Source organism: Clarias gariepinus, chromosome 11, assembly GCF_024256425.1.
Source record: "Clarias gariepinus isolate MV-2021 ecotype Netherlands chromosome 11, CGAR_prim_01v2, whole genome shotgun sequence".
In the NCBI taxonomy this organism is placed as follows: Eukaryota; Metazoa; Chordata; class Actinopteri; order Siluriformes; family Clariidae; genus Clarias; species Clarias gariepinus.
The window spans coordinates 14215908-14235067 of NC_071110.1; the positions used below are offsets into that span (position 1 = coordinate 14215908).

At 38.6% G+C, this 19160-nt stretch overlaps 1 protein-coding gene across 3 annotated transcripts in view; it reads left to right on the forward strand.

Moving 5' to 3' along the window:
- The window catches only part of tenm4 (teneurin transmembrane protein 4), a 218286-nt gene extending 214151 nt beyond the window's left edge, over positions 1 to 4135 (forward strand). For all 3 annotated transcript variants that reach the window (XM_053507223.1, XM_053507224.1, XM_053507225.1), the window contains one exon: positions 1179 to 4135. In XM_053507223.1, the coding sequence (XP_053363198.1) occupies positions 1179 to 1937 (759 nt within the window). In that variant the 3' untranslated portion in view covers positions 1938 to 4135. The remainder of the gene's footprint in view (positions 1 to 1178) is intronic.
- Positions 4136 to 19160: the final 15025 nt, after the last annotated feature.

Here is a 19160-nt window from a genome sequence, read left to right on the forward strand (position 1 = left end):
TCAAACCCAAGGCTGAGTTACCAATTACAGATTATTAACTGTATCATAGAGCGAAGGGCTACAATAAGCGTTGATAAGACAGCGTATTTCAGCTGGGCTTTAACCAGAGAAGAGCAAGATGATTTGCATTTCAATCAGGTATGAATGAGATATTGTCATGGCAGGAATAGTGGCAATTATAGTATATGTGGAAACAATTCAGTGAATATACTGGATGCATGCATGGATGGATGGATCGATCACTTGAGCAACGCCTGATTGGAATAATAGAAGCCGAAGCCATAGCTTAATGATTAGGGACGGGTCAGTTAAGTTCAGGTCCCAGCACTGCCAAGCTGCCACTGTTGGGTTTTTGAACAAACCCATTTACCTCCCCTGCTCAGTTGTATACTGTCTCACTTCTAGATTACTTCCAGTAAAACACCAGACAAACAAAGTGGTAAAGTAGACAGTGGAAGACAGAGTCACTCCGGATTAGGGTGACTGGCAAATATTTAAAATGTAAATGTGAAGTGTTGCTAGACAAATGCACGCATGATTATTGGTCAATTTAAATTCAGTATCATTCTGTGTGATTGCCTCCAGTAAATCGTGAGTCAATCACTCATAAGTCCTGCAAAATATTAAAAGATTAAGCAGTATACAGTACTGTGTCTTAGTCTTAGACACCATATTATATGCTAACATTTGTTAGGTTTTACTGAGCTTGCTGGAGAATGAGTTCTTCTAGTAACTTTGTCACACTCGCTCCTTTCTATTTTTATGGAGCGTACATTAGGTTTTTTGTTTCCATCTAAAAACTGTTCTGTCGTGTACCATATTTTTTTCTTTACAGCCATGCATATATTCTCCTGTAATGTTATTTATTTATTAATTTTTAGGTTATATATGGAAATACTGAATAATTTTGTAGATAATTATGCAGACATGATAAACATATATAACAAAATTGGTACAGCATATCATATGGTGCCTAAGACTTTCGCACAGTACTGTATATTTGGAAGTTGTGCTGGTGAATTACTATTTGTGTCAAAGACCGCAGTTGAATAATTTTAATAACTGTCATAATTCCACTCACTCCACTTTTTAACTATTGCTACCAACTACTACTGTATCGAACTCTTCTGTTTTTTTCTGATAGTAATTTGTCTGCTTTTGTGTATCTGTGTGTGCAGTCTGTCCTCGGAGTGCAGTGTGAGGTCCAGAGACAACTTAAGTCCTTTGTAAAGTTGGAGCGTTTTGACCAAATCTACAGAGCAAGCGGTGCTGGTTGTCCACAATCCCCTTACAGCACATTCTTTGCCTCAGGGGCTTCAATCTTCGGTAAGGGCGTGAAGCTAGCCATCCGAGAGGGTCAAGTGAGTGCTGACATCATCAGCCTGGCCAGTGAGGATGGCAGACGGCTTGCTGCTGTTCTGGACCAGACTATCTACCTTCAAGACCTTCATTTTACAATTGATGGCATGGACATGCACTATTTTGTGAAAGCAACATCAGCAGAGGGCGATTTGGCACTGCTCGGTATGACAGTGGGACGCCGAACGTTAGAGACAGGAACTAACGTGACAGTTCAGCAGCTGAACACGGTGCTGGGTGGCCGAGCTCGGCGCATTACCGACGTGCAGCTGCAACATGGCGCGCTGAGCCTGAACGTACGCTATGGGAGCAGTCTGGACGAAGAAAAAGCCCGGGTGCTGGAGATGACTCGGCAAAGAGTCGTGGCAGCCGCCTGGCAGCGGGAGCGGCACCGACTGCGCCAGGGAGAGGACGGTTCCCGCGCCTGGACGGACACTGAGCGGCAGCAGCTGTTCAGCTCGGGCCGAGTGCAAGGCTATGACGGTTACTACGTGGTGCCCGTGGACCAGTTCCCTGAGCTGGCAGACAGCATCAGCAACATTCACTTCCTGCGCCAGAGCGAGATGGGCCGCAGGTGACACGAACACAAAGGAAGCCCCGCTCAGACTGAGCGTCCAGGACTCTTTGCCAAAGACATGTTGCTTGTGTGACCACTTTGTTAAATCTTTTTTTTTATTATTTAATTTTTGTTTTCGTTGTTTTGGGGGTTTTTTTTGCTTTCGTTTTTAGACTGCCTTACTTAAGACCATGTTGCAGGCAGTTGCACTGCATTGACATACAAGTGCTTTTTTAAAATTGTGTAACAGTTTCTGGCTGCCAAAAGAGGCTGCTAGTGAAATGACATATGGTAACATTGGTTATTTAGTTCTGACTCCTTTTCTACAGATCAGCTCAAAGGGATCCTGGAAGATGGCTGGTAATGCATTTTGATCACTGGCAAGTGAGCAGATTGGCATTCAGCTTCACTCCACCCTGCCTTTTTCTCACCCCACAGCCAAGGAGAGCCTTTTTTAAAAATCACTTCTTTTTATACTTGAAAGTCTGCCACACTTAAACAAGGACAGTGTCTGTTGTTTAGGCTCCTGATCCCCCCCTTCCCTTATCATCACGGACTCTTGAAATGGTGGCATGTGCCATTTCAAAACTGCTTGACTGCCCAGTATTTCTTAAATATCTGAATTCGACCAACGGATAAAAAAAAAAAAAAAAGCAAAAGAAAGGAAATCATAGAGGGCATGCTCACAGTCTGAACACATAATGTGAAATGTCTTACTGAATACAAAAAGGGCAATTGTGACAAAGAAAATAGCTCCCAGTGGTAAAGATTGTTCTAAAAAAATATACAGTCTATATTGACATTGCTGGAAGAAATATATATATATATATATATATAAAAAACTTCTGTATGAAAATGAATATTTTACTAAAATACATAAAATCACCTAAAATCTATTTCATAGCTACATGTATGAAAATAAGAACAGTATATCTAATGTGAATACATTACGAAAAATGTGAACTGTCGTCCCTTTTAATTGCAATTTGCTGTACTTGAACGATGCCTAATGTTCCAACACATGAAAAAGATGTGTGTATATATTATGTTTGGGAATGTCAATTCATGAAATTAATTTGTTTGGTTTTTATTGTTGAAGCAATTAAGATTTTAATATGCTTAACCATTCATTTCAGGAGAACAGTATTTATTTTAGTAATGTGCTTTTTAAACCAATGTTGCTCCTCATGCTCTCTGTCTGTGCAAGAGACATGAATGCTTAAATATATATATATCTATAAAACAAAAAAGGACTCACACACACACACACACACACACATGCAAACAAAACAGCACATTACTAGAACACGCCCTCAGACGTTCCTCAGGCTTTCCCTTCCGTGAACATGTTGAGCTGTGGAGTGCTAGCTGCACTGGACACTGGGCTAAGGACAGTTTCGAACCCCAGTGGGATGCCTGAGGGTCAGAGTCTTAAGTGCCCTGGATATGAACCACAAGACTCCACCGAGTCCCACCGCTGCCTGAGATGCATTACAGCCTGCAGACGTGTAGTTCCTGTCTACAAGCAGAGGGGTTGAAATGCATGCCAATCTGGCAACCCGCCATGTGGATATAACTTCTTTGCTTTTTGTGCGTCCTATAGCTTGACTACCTACTGAACTCCAGAAGAACATCGAGTGTAGCCTTTCTCTGTCATTTTTTTCTAAAAAAAAAAACAAACAAAAAAAACATTTCTGAGCAGGAACAAAATGGTGTTAATGTGTCGGACATGGTGTCACGGTGTAACACACACCTCTAGTGTAGGCGTACAGCTGAATCTGTTATTACAGTTTGTGTGACTGTGGACCGTGCGTGGGGACGATGAGTATATCAGTGATCACAACTTGTATAATACTGTCAAGCATATTTTTTTTATTTGGATGTCAGTTGGATGTTGGATACAGCCATAACTCTTTGCTGTATTTAAAAAAAAGAAAAAAAAAAAGTTCGAATGAAGAAAAAAAATGCATTGTGGTGACTTTGCTGAGAACTGCGTCGTGAGGCTGTACTTACTTTCTAAAGTTTTGGACTAATTTAATTTTTTATTTTCCGTTTAGTTTTTTTGGGTTGATGTTGTTTGTTCTCAACACTGTGTTTCTAACGCTTCTCTTTGGATCTGTAAATACGATGACGAGAAATGAGCTGTAAATAAAATGCCAATGTAGATACCTTTTAGAGCTACAGCAGTGAATCTGTGTAGTCTTTAGGTAAAGAAGGGGAAAAAATAAAGAATATTTTGTGTTTACATTTATTTAATGTCACTATTTTGTCCTGTTTTGACAATTTTGCATGTAAGGAAAACAGCCAAAATTATGGAAAGTCATTTAGCACAAATATTTACGCCAATTCACTTTAAGAATTCAAAAATATTTTTTTCAAGGCTTTTTTTGGCAGTCTGCCTACAAACATGAGTTTGGGTAATGGGCCAGTTTAACGAATAGTGATTAGTCTGTCAGAATCTTTAGTCCTAAAGAGTTAGCGACGATATTTGATATCCACTCTAGATGTTCAAACACATTTGGATTTTTCTTATTTTTTGGTCTTTTTTATATAAATTTATCAAGACCAATAATTCATCCACTTATGCAATACTGCGCAAAAGTCTTTGTTTCATGTATTTTTAGTTGTAGTCTTGAGAAATATTTCTCCTGTTTTCCTGCATGACTTTTTGGGCTTATTTTTAGTCCAGTTCCGGTACCTGACCAATTTTAGAGTAATGTTTTTTGTTTGTTAAGCCACGCAGTGACCAATGAATCATTTAAGCACAAAAAACATCTAAACTTAAAGCATGAACCAGATGATCAAGCCGGTGATTAGTATTAAATTAGTATTTCTCTAATTTAATGTAACCTCACTTACGCACTGATCGTCTATACCGCTTGTATACTGTACAACAAAGTCGCAGGAGGGGCACCTGAAGCCTATCCCAGGAGACTTGGGGCTCGAGACATGGTGCCAATCCATTACAGGGCACACACATTTACACACTACGGGCAATTTAGGAAGATCAATTTATTCAATTAAATTTTATTTGTATAGCGCTTTTAACAATTGACATTGTCGCAATGCAGCTCTACACAATCAAAAGAATTATTTAAGTTTGTATGTAATGTAAACATGTACAGTATAAATCAAAATGATAAGACTGTCCCTGATGAGCCAGCCGAGGATGATGGCGATAGCGGCAAGGAAATACTCCCTGGCTGGATGGTAAAAGGAAGAAACCTGGAGAGAAACCAGACTCAACAGGGAACCCATCCTCATTTGGGTGAATCAGAGAGCAGGGATCTGCATCATACTGTGTGAGACTGGAAGGTCAGTATAACAGGAGATGTGTTTAAGTTCAAATTGAGTCTGATTCGTTATTGGAGGCTCAGGTAGACTGTAGGAAACTCCAGTCCTGAACTATTAAGCGACTGAAGTCACATGTCCTCAGAGAACAGCTGTATGCACCAGCTAAGGACAGACCCGTCTTTGTGGAAAAGTGGAACCATCCCCAGTCACCACACGCATCCCAGGCAGACCACACGGAGCATCCATGCGACGAGATCTCCAACCAGAAGCGGGACACCAGGACCAGTCAGACAGGTCCAGGGGGCAGAGGGGTCTGGATCACTGGCAACTCAGGAGCGACATGTATAGCTCGACAGAGAGACAGGGAGAGGGAAAGAGAGAGAGGGTGAGAGAGATGAGGAGAGAGCAGAAGATAAGGAGAGATACAGTAACAGTGAGGTCTGGTAACAGTCAAACAATGTATGTGTAGTGCAGAGTGCAAGCAGGGACTCCGGCAGGACTAACTATGAAAGCATAACTAAAAGGGAGAGCCAGAAGGAAACACAGACATGAGGGCTCCCTGAGATGTAAAGCAACCAATCACCTCACCGTCAACAAACCTGAGTGATCAATGAGAGTGGGGAGGACAGCATCTAAATATACCAGGTTACCGTAATACTCTACGTCCATGAGTCCCCCCGATCTGTTACTTTACCTACTGTAAGGCAAATCTATTTACAAAAATGCTTGGCTAAATAAATAGGTTTTTAGCCTAGACTTAAACACCGAGACTGTGGTCTTCGGGGCTTTGTAAGAAAAAGCTCTGCCCCCAGGTGTAGTTTCCATAATACGTGGTACTGACAAACAGCCTGCATCCTTTGATCGAAATGATCAATTAGCCTAATCCGCATGCCTTTGAACTGTAGAAGAAAACGGGAGCCTGCGGAGGACATGCAAACTCCATGCACACTCATTATATGTTTAGCTGTTTTTCCCCTCCCCGCCATAAAAATTCAAAATGTCAGAACTATATACTTGTGCTTGTGACACATACAAAAGAAACAGTTTTCAATATCAGTTCGGTAAAACCTTTAATTTCCAGAACCAGCAATAGCAGAACTTGTCAAGATTTGACCGTGTAAATGCTTTCCCAAGAAGTGTGCTAGATCACACCATCACTTACCACTGTGAAATGAAAATCACCTCCATTATACTGTATACAGTACAATTTCCAGGGTAACACAGCCTACTGCGTCTGTTTGTTTCATTATATGGTAAGTATTCCTCAGCAGCTGCTCCAGCCTGCAACCTCACTGGGGTGTTTATTTTTATCTTCATAAATAGGTTTGGTGAGACGGGTGCTCCTTTTCTCGAATAGAGGAACGAAAACAACCGTGGTGTGCTTATCAATCCAGGCCAGCTGTAATAAAGATCGTTTCAAATTTGCTGATATGAATGCATATAAATGTATTTGTGCGAAGGTTTCTCAGTGGAAGCCGTTCTCCTGAATCGGTAAAGCCAGCCTTCATTTACTGCAGAGAGCTTTCTGGGGGGTTTCAGCTTGATAGCGACTGTTCATCATCACTACTGAAACTTTCCCAGTGGACACACCTGCAGAGGTTAAGCTCCAGACTGTGTATGCAAATGTATGAGCATGCATGAACATTTGTGTGTGTGTGTGTGTGTTTGCGAGTGTGGGCACACACTCTCCCACAGGCAAAGTCAAGTCTTTATCCTGTTGCACTAATGCAGCTAATAACAGGCAGTTGTTCTAAGTGACCTGGTTCTACTGTATTCTGCCTTATCTTACATCTAACACCTGTGGCGACGAGCTTGCAGCCAGTGCACATGATAATAAAAAAGCTCCTCGCTCGCCTAAGAAAAGCCATCACGGGAAATAATGGCATCAACAGTGTGACACTCCTGAAAGGGGAAGGGCATGGGCTCATTATTTCATGTGTAAATGCAAACTAATTTTTATATTGTCATAGGGTGGCATAGGGCCAATAAAACTTCTTAAACCTTAAAATCTGACCATAACATTAACTGCATTAACACAACTGTACATCAAGGATACAAAATCAGGACTATTGCAGAAATTTGAAATTATTGTTGAAATTATTAAAGATGGAATTACAACACAAAAAATGCAAACTTAATTTTATAGTATTATGAAATGTTATAGTATTACGGTTTCTCTAAACATCTGGATTAAATCCTGGGTCAAAAAGAAGGACTCAATGATGCAAAACAAGCACATTCACCTAAAATAGAATTAACCTTTTTTTTTTTTTTGCAGAAGCATTTGCTGTAACTTTAATAACCAAAACTATTTTTACTAATACAGCAGCATTTTTTTGTTACATTTCAATCATGATAAAAACCTGCATGCTGTACATACAGTACATAGCACATTATCGTTCTACTTAAGTAAATTCCACAGATGAGTGATTTACACGTCATATACAGTATGTAAGAGAAAAAGCAGTGTAACATGGGATAATAATGTGCAAAGTGAGTATAAACCAATAAAATACCAACAATGCACATTGACACAGATTCTACAAGTCTCAATCACCAGAGACAGTTTTTTTTCCTCCAAAAGATTCCTTCAGTTGGTGTTTTGATGATGCTGGTAGAGAAAGCTGTCCAACCAACTGTGTTCAGGTGAATGGGAAGACCAGAAAATATAATTTTCATCCTTTTCATCTTTAACCTAAAGAGAGATGTAAGAAAACTGAAAGAAAGCCCTTCTATCAGAAGAGATACTTCATGAGAAAATTATAGATGATCAGTTGGAAAAACCTTGTATTGATCTGCTGTGACTTTTCCCTCTAAGAGAACAAATGGACCCAAATCATGACAAATAAATAAATACCCCTAAAGCATAGCTGAGCCACTCAACTTCTTCTAAATATAATTTGTCCTTAATGGTTGTTTTTTGTATTACTTTATCAGTAAAAAAAAAGAGAGAGAGAGAGAGAGAGAGAGAGAGACAGCTCAGGATTGAATCAAGACCCTGCAGCTACTGTATGCGCCATCCATCATAATAAACGTTACAGAAAGAATACATTAGTAAAGCGTTATGTAACTATTTCTCATATAAAAAATAGTGAAGGATGACAGGTTTACCTGCAAAAAAGCAAACACCCAAAGTTTTCAATGTTCTACAAGACACAGAAAAATCATACCAGCCTTCTTTTTATTATTAAACAACATGACTGGGTACTGGACCTGGAAGAAGGCTGGGCACATCTTTTTAGAGCTCGCTCCTTAGAGCAAAGTGGTTCTCAAAATTCTTCAGGGTTGAGATCCACAGCTTTATGGACTTTATAGCGTTTATTAAATACTCAAATCAGGCCACTCTTGCCATGTGATTGGCTTACTAAACAACTGTATATATGTCTTTCTTTATGCCAACTTTGCCCATTTCCCCAATGTGGAATCCAGGGCCTGTATTCACAAAGCTGCTTAAGCCTAAAAGTTGCTTCAAGCGATGAAATTCTAAGAAAATTCTTAGAAATATGACACTTTCTTAGAATTTTCCCTTAAATTTAGGACCAAATCTTAGTAAAGATAAAAATGATTCATGAAACATCTTAGACCTAAAAAAAAACGCTTAAGAGTACAGAGAAGGACTTTCAAGAGGCTTAATAGTTTCTATAGCAGTGGACAAAATGAAATGTTCTCCAAACACTAAACATAAAAACAAACACTGCTCTTCTGTCCAATTTGGTTTTCTTGTTTTTTGTACTTCCTTCCATTTCTCTTGGATTGTTGGTTACATACTTAAATGGACTGTCCTGCAACCATGTAAATTAGTAAAAGGTGAGTCGTTTTGCTCTCATCAATCTGAAATGGATTACAAGTCAAAAGTAGAGTACAAGCTTTAAAAGTAGTCACATTTTCAACATTTGGCTGTTTTAATTATCTTTAAGATATTTAGTCTATAACAGAAGCTTTGCATAAGGTCATGATTATACATTTCACTGTCTAGTCTATTATTATGTACTCCTATTTTCACAAAAAAAACACATTTCAAGACCTTTGCAGTGGTCACAGGTTATTTTTTATCAACCAATCACAGTCCTTGAATTGTTGTGTCATCCCTAGCAATGGGGTACTTTCCTTACTCAGAGTTGCTCTGAGAAGTTTCCTAAATCACTTTTAGTCTTGGACTCCCAGATAGGACTAGCTAAGATAGGAGCTCTCTGAGAGAATTCTAAGAAGCTTTGTGAATACGAGCCCTGGCTCCCAAGGACAATCATAACATGGGCCAGTATTCACAATACTAAATATCTTAAAGATGATTAAAGCAGCCAAATGTTAAAAATGTGTCTACTTTTAAAGCAACCAATTTCCAAGCAGTTGTTACTATATTTACGTTCTTACAATTATGTACCATACTGATTTTAATACTTGTGACCTATTTCAGATTTATGGGAGCAAAATGATCTCAATGACGAGAGCTCAGCTTTTACCAGTTTACATGATTGCAGGACAGTCCATTTGAGTTGCACTTTTGGATGGAATGCCAACAATCCAAGAAAGATGGAAGGAAGTAAAACAACAAGAAAACCAAACTGGACAAAAGAGCCGTATTTACTTTTAGCTTTATGTTCAGTGTTGGGAGACTATTTCTTCTTTCCTCATCATCATCACCATAATAATAATATTATTAATAAGAAATCAAACCCTTTAAATATTTATTCAATGCCAAGTTCAGTAATAGTGACCAACTCCTCAGTACTCAGACCTTAAGTGAGATGATCACAGACTCCTCTTTCAGGTTGCCTTTTATTCCTTTGATAAGCATTTTAAGTTTTTTCGAGTTATGCAAAGGAAACACAAAAGTGATTGCTGTTCAAATCAGCCAGGCCCATATGCCTGCTGAGTCTAATGTTTTATACAGTCATTCGTTCATGGGGTGCTAGCAATGTTTTCGAAGTCCATAAACATAGAAATGACTCATAATCAGACACCTGGTCGGTCCTCCAAGTCTCACACTGACATTTGGAGGCTGTGAATTCGCGATGAATCAATACAAAACCAGTGCGAACAACAGCTTGAGCTCAGACAATAGCAGTGATGCTCTGATGGGACTCATAAATGTGGCTTTGTTCTTCAAAACATCACTTTGTGCGTGATGTGTGGTCACATTTGCTGTGATGAGACAGCTTTCTTATGTTTTAAATGCATTCAGCTCCATAAATGCACTGAGTATGACAAAGGAAATGTACAAGACAGGACATTAAAATGCATCTTTTGTTTTTATATTAGAGAGAAAGACTAAGAAAGGGATACAAAGAAAGAGAGAGAGAGAGAGAGAGAGAGAGAGAGAGAGAGGGATGGGTCTCATAAGGTCAAATGAATACTCCAAATTAATAGATGTTGTTAACTTGTGCAACACGAGCATTTCTCATGTTAGGTTTTAAAGCAATGAATAAGACCAATGAATTTTAAAACACTATGGGATGCTTCTGCTTCTGGATACTCATAAACACTATCATTTTTCTATGTTAAAATTGTTGTTTATCCTGCCTTAATCCCAGCCTGTTTGCAGACCTGCGTATATAAATTTTATTCACTTCCTCTGATATGAAGTAGAAGCACCTGTACTGCACTGTTTACTCTCCCGCTGGCTGTTCATCACAAATCAACAGCCAAACGTTGGCAGAAAGTGGCGAATAAGGCTTCTTTAAAATTCAGATGCTCTTGAAGGCAAGAATGCTAATTTCTGAGAGATTGAGGTGATCTCAGCAGAAGCACTGTCGAAGGGAGGGTCTCAGCTGGGTGGTGATGCCTGGCTCTATTTTTTTTCTCTTTTGACAGGTGTGAACAATGGTAGAGCCCAGAGAAATGTCAACATGGCGATTAGTAGGAAAAGCAGATACACTCCAACATTCATCAGTCAGGCTGCCTTTACTGTATATATTCATTCTTATTGACAGTACAGCAAAGGCATTTATTAGAGAGACTACCCCAGGGATATAGCTAATCCCAGAAGGCTTTGCACAGTGGGGAAAACAGGACCATACTTACGCCGCCACCCACATGTGACACATTTATACCCTTACCACCAACTAGGGTAAAAATAGATCAGCGCCTATGCAGGAATATATATACTGTATATACAGCATATTGTATATATACAGTAAGCTTTAACCTCCCATGTCTTTGTGAGCCTAGTTATCCACTGGACACAATTCCACAAATTAAATCCAAATGCTGCTGTAATTAAATCCAAGGATATCCAAATTATGTACAGTATGAGTGCATCTTGACAGTATATCAACGGTGTGCGTACTGTACTGTAGCATGTGCATAGACATGGAGTAGAACAATTTCCTTATAGTGAGATGTTGATGATGAAAAAAGCCACAGTCAATACAGCTAAAACCAAACTTCTAATAATGATTAATAAATAAATATTAAATAAAAATTTTGTCTCATGCACAACCACACACTATATGATATGCAGTGACATGCTTATACAACTAAACAAGAAAGAGGCTGATATGACTTAAAAGAATAGAATAAAAAAATCACTACAGTTCCACATGTTAACATGCTAGAAAATGAGATTGCAATAAATGATTTCCACTGCACCCCTAAAGCACCCTAGTATAATTTTAGGCCTTTCAATTAAGTAATTTAGATAACAAGATAGATAAAGTTTAGATGTGGTAATTCATAATATTTTGCGCTATATAGAGATAAAGATCCTACATTGGTTAAATGTTCCTATTAAAATGTCTAACTATTTGCACTTCACCTGTTTCAGATTTCCATCTGTCAGCAATACCGGCTCAACTTACTAAATATAATCCTTTTTATATATATATATATATATGCCCCATGATCCCTGAATTTTTCCTTTCACCACCTTTTATATACATTTCTTTTCCGAATTCCCATTTTCTTTCTTTGTGCTGCAATTTAACATCCAGTCGCTCGTCATTTTGCTGATCCATACAGTTCTGCGTAAACATGTTTACTGTCTCTCTAGCTGATTCAAGCAGGTACTCTGCCCCACTCAGCTGTTTAGTCTTCTATGTCAAGCAGTCCCAACCGCTCAGTTGCCATAGTACCAACTTCCTCTGCAGCAGTTCCCACTGCACCAAGATGTTGTGCTTCTTCACAAAATATCCTTGCTGCGCCTTTCTGTTCTTTAATGGTAGCATTTCTTCTCTGCCTCCTTAACCAGATTCTGAAAAGGCTCTCAGAAGACACATCAGCTCCCTTTCCTTAGAGGGCTGACAAACTCCTGGACCCAATCCACAAATTAATGATAACAGATTTAATGAGGTAACTTACAGCGCTGCTGGTGCACAATATAATGAACCAGGTGCATCTGCATCCTTTGCACAGTCATGGTACATTGTACAAGGTTGATCTTTTTTTAAACAATTAAAAATATATATATTATTCACAATTCATAAGGTTTGTTTTTAAACCTCCTGGGAATAAAACACTGACCAGCGTTACTTAACCTTCTGCGGATCACAAAAAACTAAAAAACTGATATGTTTTATTTTCACACCCATCCAAAAATACATATTTGTAAAGTATTTAAACTCACAACCCTTAATATTTAGTTTGGAAAAATGCAATTTTTTCCACAACCATTCAAGTCAAACTGGGACTTAAAAAATAGCATAGCACTGGTATGAGAGTAAAAACTACCTTAATTTTTATATATATTCCCCTGCTACACTAATGCATTCATGCCAGTGTTGCACTAGTGCTTGGTATCCCAGAGACATGATCGAACTGCCTCCTCCATGTCTGAAATGCTGGCCTTCCAAAAATTCCTTCAATGGCACAAACTTGTGTAAATGGCCTGGAGATACTGTAGGTCAGGACTACACAGGGGATGTGGCAGTAGCACCTTGGACAGTTCCTGTAATGTGCAATAGGTGTTTGTAAGTGATTGTGTGTACAGATCCCACCGACAAATGTGTCTCTTCTACAAGTTGGTGGCAAGTTATCCATTGATATTCAAGGACCAGTGTGTTCCACTCACTGAATGTTCACAGGGACACCGCAGTGGGCTCCGAGCCACCTCGGCTGGGATCATAATTGAAGGATGTACTGCCTTCTTTAAAACGTTTGCACCATTCAGATTCAAGAGTCTCATCACGTTACTGTGCTTTAAGTTTTCCATACATGTCAATCAGGTGTACGCCGACATTTATGAGAAATTTTATCACCAGTTTGACTTGAGCACCTCTTAAACATAACAATGGACCATATCGGACAAGATTTTTCTCTGTGTCTTTCATGATAAAACTACACTTTAACACTCTATGATTTTATTATCTCCATGTTTTATCATGAACATGTAGTCGAATTTGCTATTTAAAAAAATACAAAAATATCTGTCTACTGTATACTGTCAGTTATGGTTTTTAGAAAAAAACTAAATCGGTATCGACATCAGTCAAGAAAATCTCTTTTACATGCATGGAAGTGCCACCTTATACTGTAGCTTGAGGGCCCCTGGCACTGTCTGGGTAGTGTGGATGTCCGATGCTTCATTTTTTCCCTTCTTCTCTTGGCCTTGGTTAGGCTTGTTTTTGTGTTCTTGGTAATTTTGTTTAACCTTGCACATTTTTAACTGTTCAATTATTAATAGGTATATAAGAAAAATAAGAAATATCATTTAAATGAAGTTAAGAATGTGCAAAAACTGTGAGAAGTCCAAAAATCAGATGAACCAAAATAAAAATATCTGTATGCATGTACAGTATGTATTACATTGAAGCAGTTATATAGAATGCAATTTAATCTTTGCCCCTAACAAGCTGGTTACATTTATTATAAAGTAAGGCATGTTGAAAAAGTAAGTGCTAAGTGCTAAGACAAATGATTTGCGCATGCCATAATACAGTACTTAACATAATGGTGATATGTGCACTATTAAAATGTTTAAAAAGTACCTGAGCCTTTTTTTCTGCAAGCATTCTGATAGCATTTAAATCTATTCTGTTTACAAACCCATGACATGCCCAGTTGTGCGAAGGTTCATGTCATTATTTTTTGTGAAACATATGTGACCTCTGTCAAGAAATTATGTTGCAATTGTGCTTCGACAACAAGGACACTCGTGCAGAATGTGTAAAACCCGACAGATTTGCTGCAGTCACTGACATCTGGCAATGTCTGTTTGTAACTGTATTATATGTTATAACCCAGAACAACATATTGCTTAAAAAAAAAAAATAAAATGATACCTGCATGCGTTTCCATACATGACACCCCTAGGTCTGAAGTGTGTTTATGCCACCGTCTTGACACACCTTTTCTCCATCTATAAATTTAAAAATACACAAATCAACCTTGTTCAATGTAACCATGGATATGCTAAAATGCACTTCGCGGATGTTTTCTAAATATCAATTATACATGACACATGGCTTTTATTCCACATGCAAAGGATTTTATTTGTTGTAATATCTATATTAAAGAAATTACTTTTATTATAAGTAATTATATTAAAGAAATTACTCATTGTTTAATTTGGCTTTCTCTAAAAACCTTCTCAATAGACTATATAGTGGTTCAAGTAGCCTAATTCTTTCAGGCTGGAACCCCCAACCCTAATCAGTAACAAAGAACCTTAACATTTCCGCCACCACCATTACTGATATAAGACCTGCTTTATTTGTTGCACGAACACTTGACACCCATAATATAATTTAGGCCAGCTCTTTTAAATAAGGTTGCATCTTTCTGATGTATAGAATTGCATTAGCACTGTGTGTATGTTTGGCTTGTTTCCTTATTTTAGATTTGACTGTATTTTCTGAGATATGGAAATAGTGCGAATAACCCTAATGAAGCAAGAGAGATTTTGGGTCAGGAGTCATATTGCGACTTCCATTTAGCTCATTTGCTGTTATGAAGCCATTTCTCACCTGCAGCTGAATGGTCTTGGTGCATGCCTCAAGTCGGCAATCTAATTGTGCAACTGCTAGTTCAATAATGTAAATGCGGTAAACAGATCTGATGCCAGAAAAGCAGCCATGTGTTATGACTTGAAAACCTCCTCAAGAAATGGATTGGCATGAATGCACAAATGAGCAGCATGGAGATGCATACGACTGCACCAATTTTTTTTTTTCTTTAACAAAACTACAAAAAAAAATTCCAGACCAGAAATGTCCTTAGAGGACCAGAAACCCCAGTGTCTCTCCATGCATGATACATTGTAGTAAAAGGTCTAAGAAGTGTTTGAGCAACCACTAAAAGGTCAAATTTGTCCAGACATGTCAGGAATAAAACAAAACCCATGCATTTTGCTAAGCGGAGGCTACTTAGCAGCTGGCCATACTGCTTTTTCATGAAAGAAATATCTTCCCTAGGAAAAAAGAAAAAGAAAAGAAAAGATATTGTCATTAATTATTTTTGACATCTTTTAGTTCTCGTGAGCGGTCCCTTGGTTTAAGGTCAAGAGAACATTATATCAAAGCTCAAGGACTGTACAGTATATGGGACATACAGCAATGTTTTCATTTTAAAGAGCAGTGTGTCCTACTTACCACAGTGCTTAAGCACAATTTCTAAAGTTCAGCACATCACTTCAATTTTATTATTGTGCTGTAAATGCAGATAGCATTTTCATATTCGATTCAGGAGTACTGTAGTAGCCCACTATCAGGCTTCATTAATTTTTGATTTTATGAGCACGAGAATGCATGAGGAAATCGGAGGTATTTTTTTTAATGATTATTCTTCTCACTGTAGTAAGCAGCACATGAGAGGTCTGTTTCATGTGTGTCTGAATGAAATAGAGTCATTACAGAAATGGCAAAATGACCTTGAATATTTTTAGCATATGTGTGGTATATAATTCTTAAAGCTTGCTGATCTGATTAAGTTGTTCATTTAGGATTTTTTTTGAAATATTATTGCTTAGAAGGTGTTGATTAATTTATATATACTGTACTGTACATATATAAATAATAATTCTGTAAGGAATTTTCAGCATTAGGGCTGCACTGGGGTTGTGTCTGGCACCAGGATATTAGCAGTGGATTCTTTGGGTGCCTTGAATTGAGGTCTCCATGGATCAGTTTTTTTTTTTATTCCCATGTTTGCTTGATCGGATTGAAACCTTGAGTTTCGTGCCGAGTCAGCAGCCTTGGGCTTCTTGCCTGCTGGGTTCTGTGTACAGCTGCCTGTGGTGCGCTGAGTGTTCTGGTGCCTTTCTATTGCAGCCACCATTGACTTGTTAGCAACGTGTGCTGCATTGATGTGAGTAAGCCTTGGGTGCTCATGATTCTGTCAATAGTTTGCTGGTGTATAATTACTAATCAGTGTTAAAGTGTTAATCTTATGGCTGATCGGTGTATGTTATTTGTCACAGGAAATGATTATTCAGGATAAGGGATGGATCTGGTGGCTTAGTGTAACTACTGTTACCTTGCACGTCCATGTCCTGGGTTTGATTTCCTTGTCAGGTGTGTGGACATGGAGTCTGCATGTTCTCCAAGTGCCTGGTGCGGTTTTTTTTTTGGGTTCTGCTTTTTCCACCCACAGGCTAAAGACATGTAGATTAGGCTGCAGTAGAAGTGGCGTTGTGTGTGGTGTATACAAAATGGGTATGAACATAGTGGTTACTGGTGTTTCCCTGGTTGGACTAAAGAGGTTTCTAAATGGATGGATCGATGGTTCCTCAGTAACATGACATCCTGCTAATTTGACATGTTATCTTCAAGCTGCTGTAGCATAAGAACCAAGGAACTAACTCGCCTTGCAGCTTTAAATAGTTCAAATTATGACTCGTTGTTTATTAATTAAATGAAATCTGAGTAATTAATGTTGACGAATCCATTTGTAATAAAAGAAACAATACATGTGCATGCTGTTTAAGGAAAAGAATAAACGTCAGGGTGGTACAGTAAACCGGCTTTGCATCAGGCTGCATCACACTCCACTTTCACTTATTTTTCCTATAACTGCATCCTGCTTTATCCCTTACTTGTCACCTACTGTATGAAGTTCGATGAAGGAGAGTTCAATTGAGGTGAAGCATGCTGAATCATGAGGAATGAATCATTTTTCCTTCCTAGCCACATGTCTCGGACTGAATTCCCCTTGTGCACTTTATGCTTTGTTGCTTTTATTCACTGCTAATGCTCCGATATAAAGAGACGTCTTCGGAACAGGAGTTGGAGTGAGTAGGGTCACAAACATGCGGTATGTAGGCTTGCATGTGGGTTTGATCTTAGGGAAAGTTGATGGTAATTTGAATGTACAGTATATGGTTCTGGTATGTGGACTGCAGATTACAAAAGCCAGATAATGTGTTGTATGAAACAGTAATTACACCCCAATCCACAGCGCAAACAGCTGACAGGTCCGATGAAGCCTTTTCGGAAAACAAAGACACTCACAAACAAGAGTTATTATAATCACAGCTACGTTTGTGAATGTGTTTTAATTTAGATAATAATAATGATAAGAGTGCTTTTGTAAAGCTTCTCTATAATAACACAAGAGTAGTTGAAAACAATTATTTTGCATGTATTTCAAGCCACACAGGTCTTCGAAAGCATGTCCGTCAAATTCCTATTCATTTCCAGATAATGGAAAATAAAGACGTGGCGCGTATAAAGCTGTTAACAAGCCGCTGTTACGGTTTCATCACATTGAAGCTTCGGCTAACTCTTACTGTATGTGGATGCAGTACAGTTTTCGGAATAAGCCCTTGTGGAGGTTCTAAGCACTGTAATTTATGGCAATGCTAATTAGTGAATTGTGGGTCCTGTCTCCATAAACAGAGGTAATTATTCATAAATTTGTATAGAAATGTCTCCTGAGAGAGCAGCTGTTAAACATCTCTCTAAGATGAATTAGCCTCTGTGCGGTGTAAGCACAAAATTCAGGTTTCAGGTTTAGCATTTGTCCATTTACCACAATCGCACACCTACGTACAACCTGTATCTGTTTTCTAAATGGTTGCCCCAGTGCCCTCTATACTATCCATCTCCATACAGTATATACCTATCTACAGTATGTGCTTCACATTTTCTTAAAGACTGAATCTTGATGTGTTTCACTTATAATAATAAATTCTCAGCTGTTTATGGACCAACCATGCCTTTGTTTATCTAGAGGCTGCAGGCTGTCTCATTATCACCTTCACAGCCAAGCTTCTCACTGCCAAGGGACCAATCTCATGTATGTTAATCAAGGTTTAAGCAGAAGGCTGCAGTAGTTTGTGGGCATACTGTTGGCACAAGAACTGTACTGTGCCTCGGTGTGACCATGCTTGCAAAAACACGCAGCTCATCAGTACTCACTTCTTTACTAATTTATATTCCATCTATGGAAAAAAAAGATTGCTATATATATATTTTTTAGTCTCATCCTTATTTTTCACATCTCGTTGGCATACATTCAGTTGAAATTAGTACGGGTTGTTATGAAGCATGTTACACCACCCTTACCAAATGGTAAAGACATTTGGACAGATTGACCTTGTGAACATTAATTCATCAAGACATCTTTGTAATGGTCTGGGCATGGTTGCACAGCCTGCCATAGAAACACTGGGTGCAAGGCATGGACTGAATGCCAGTCCACCACAGTATACCACATTCACACCTACGTACAATTTTAGAGCAGCCTCTGCTTTCTTTGATTTTGGGACAGTGGGAGGAGCCAGGGTAAAAGGACACAAGGAGAACATGTAAAAAAAACCTTTTTTAGTTTAAAAAGAGTGTTAGTTTAAAAAGAGAATGTTAGTTTAAAAAGAGAATATTTTTATGACAATTTACAGTATGTCCAGCGTCCTGTTACCTGTACAAACAAAAGTAATTGATTCCACTGTAATTTAATCCACATGCTAATAAGGGTATAATTTTCATATGTATTATGATCTGACCTAAGCAGCATGGTGGCTTAGGTTGGCACTGTCACCTTGTACCTCCAGGATCCGAGTTCGGTTCCTGCCTCGGGCCTA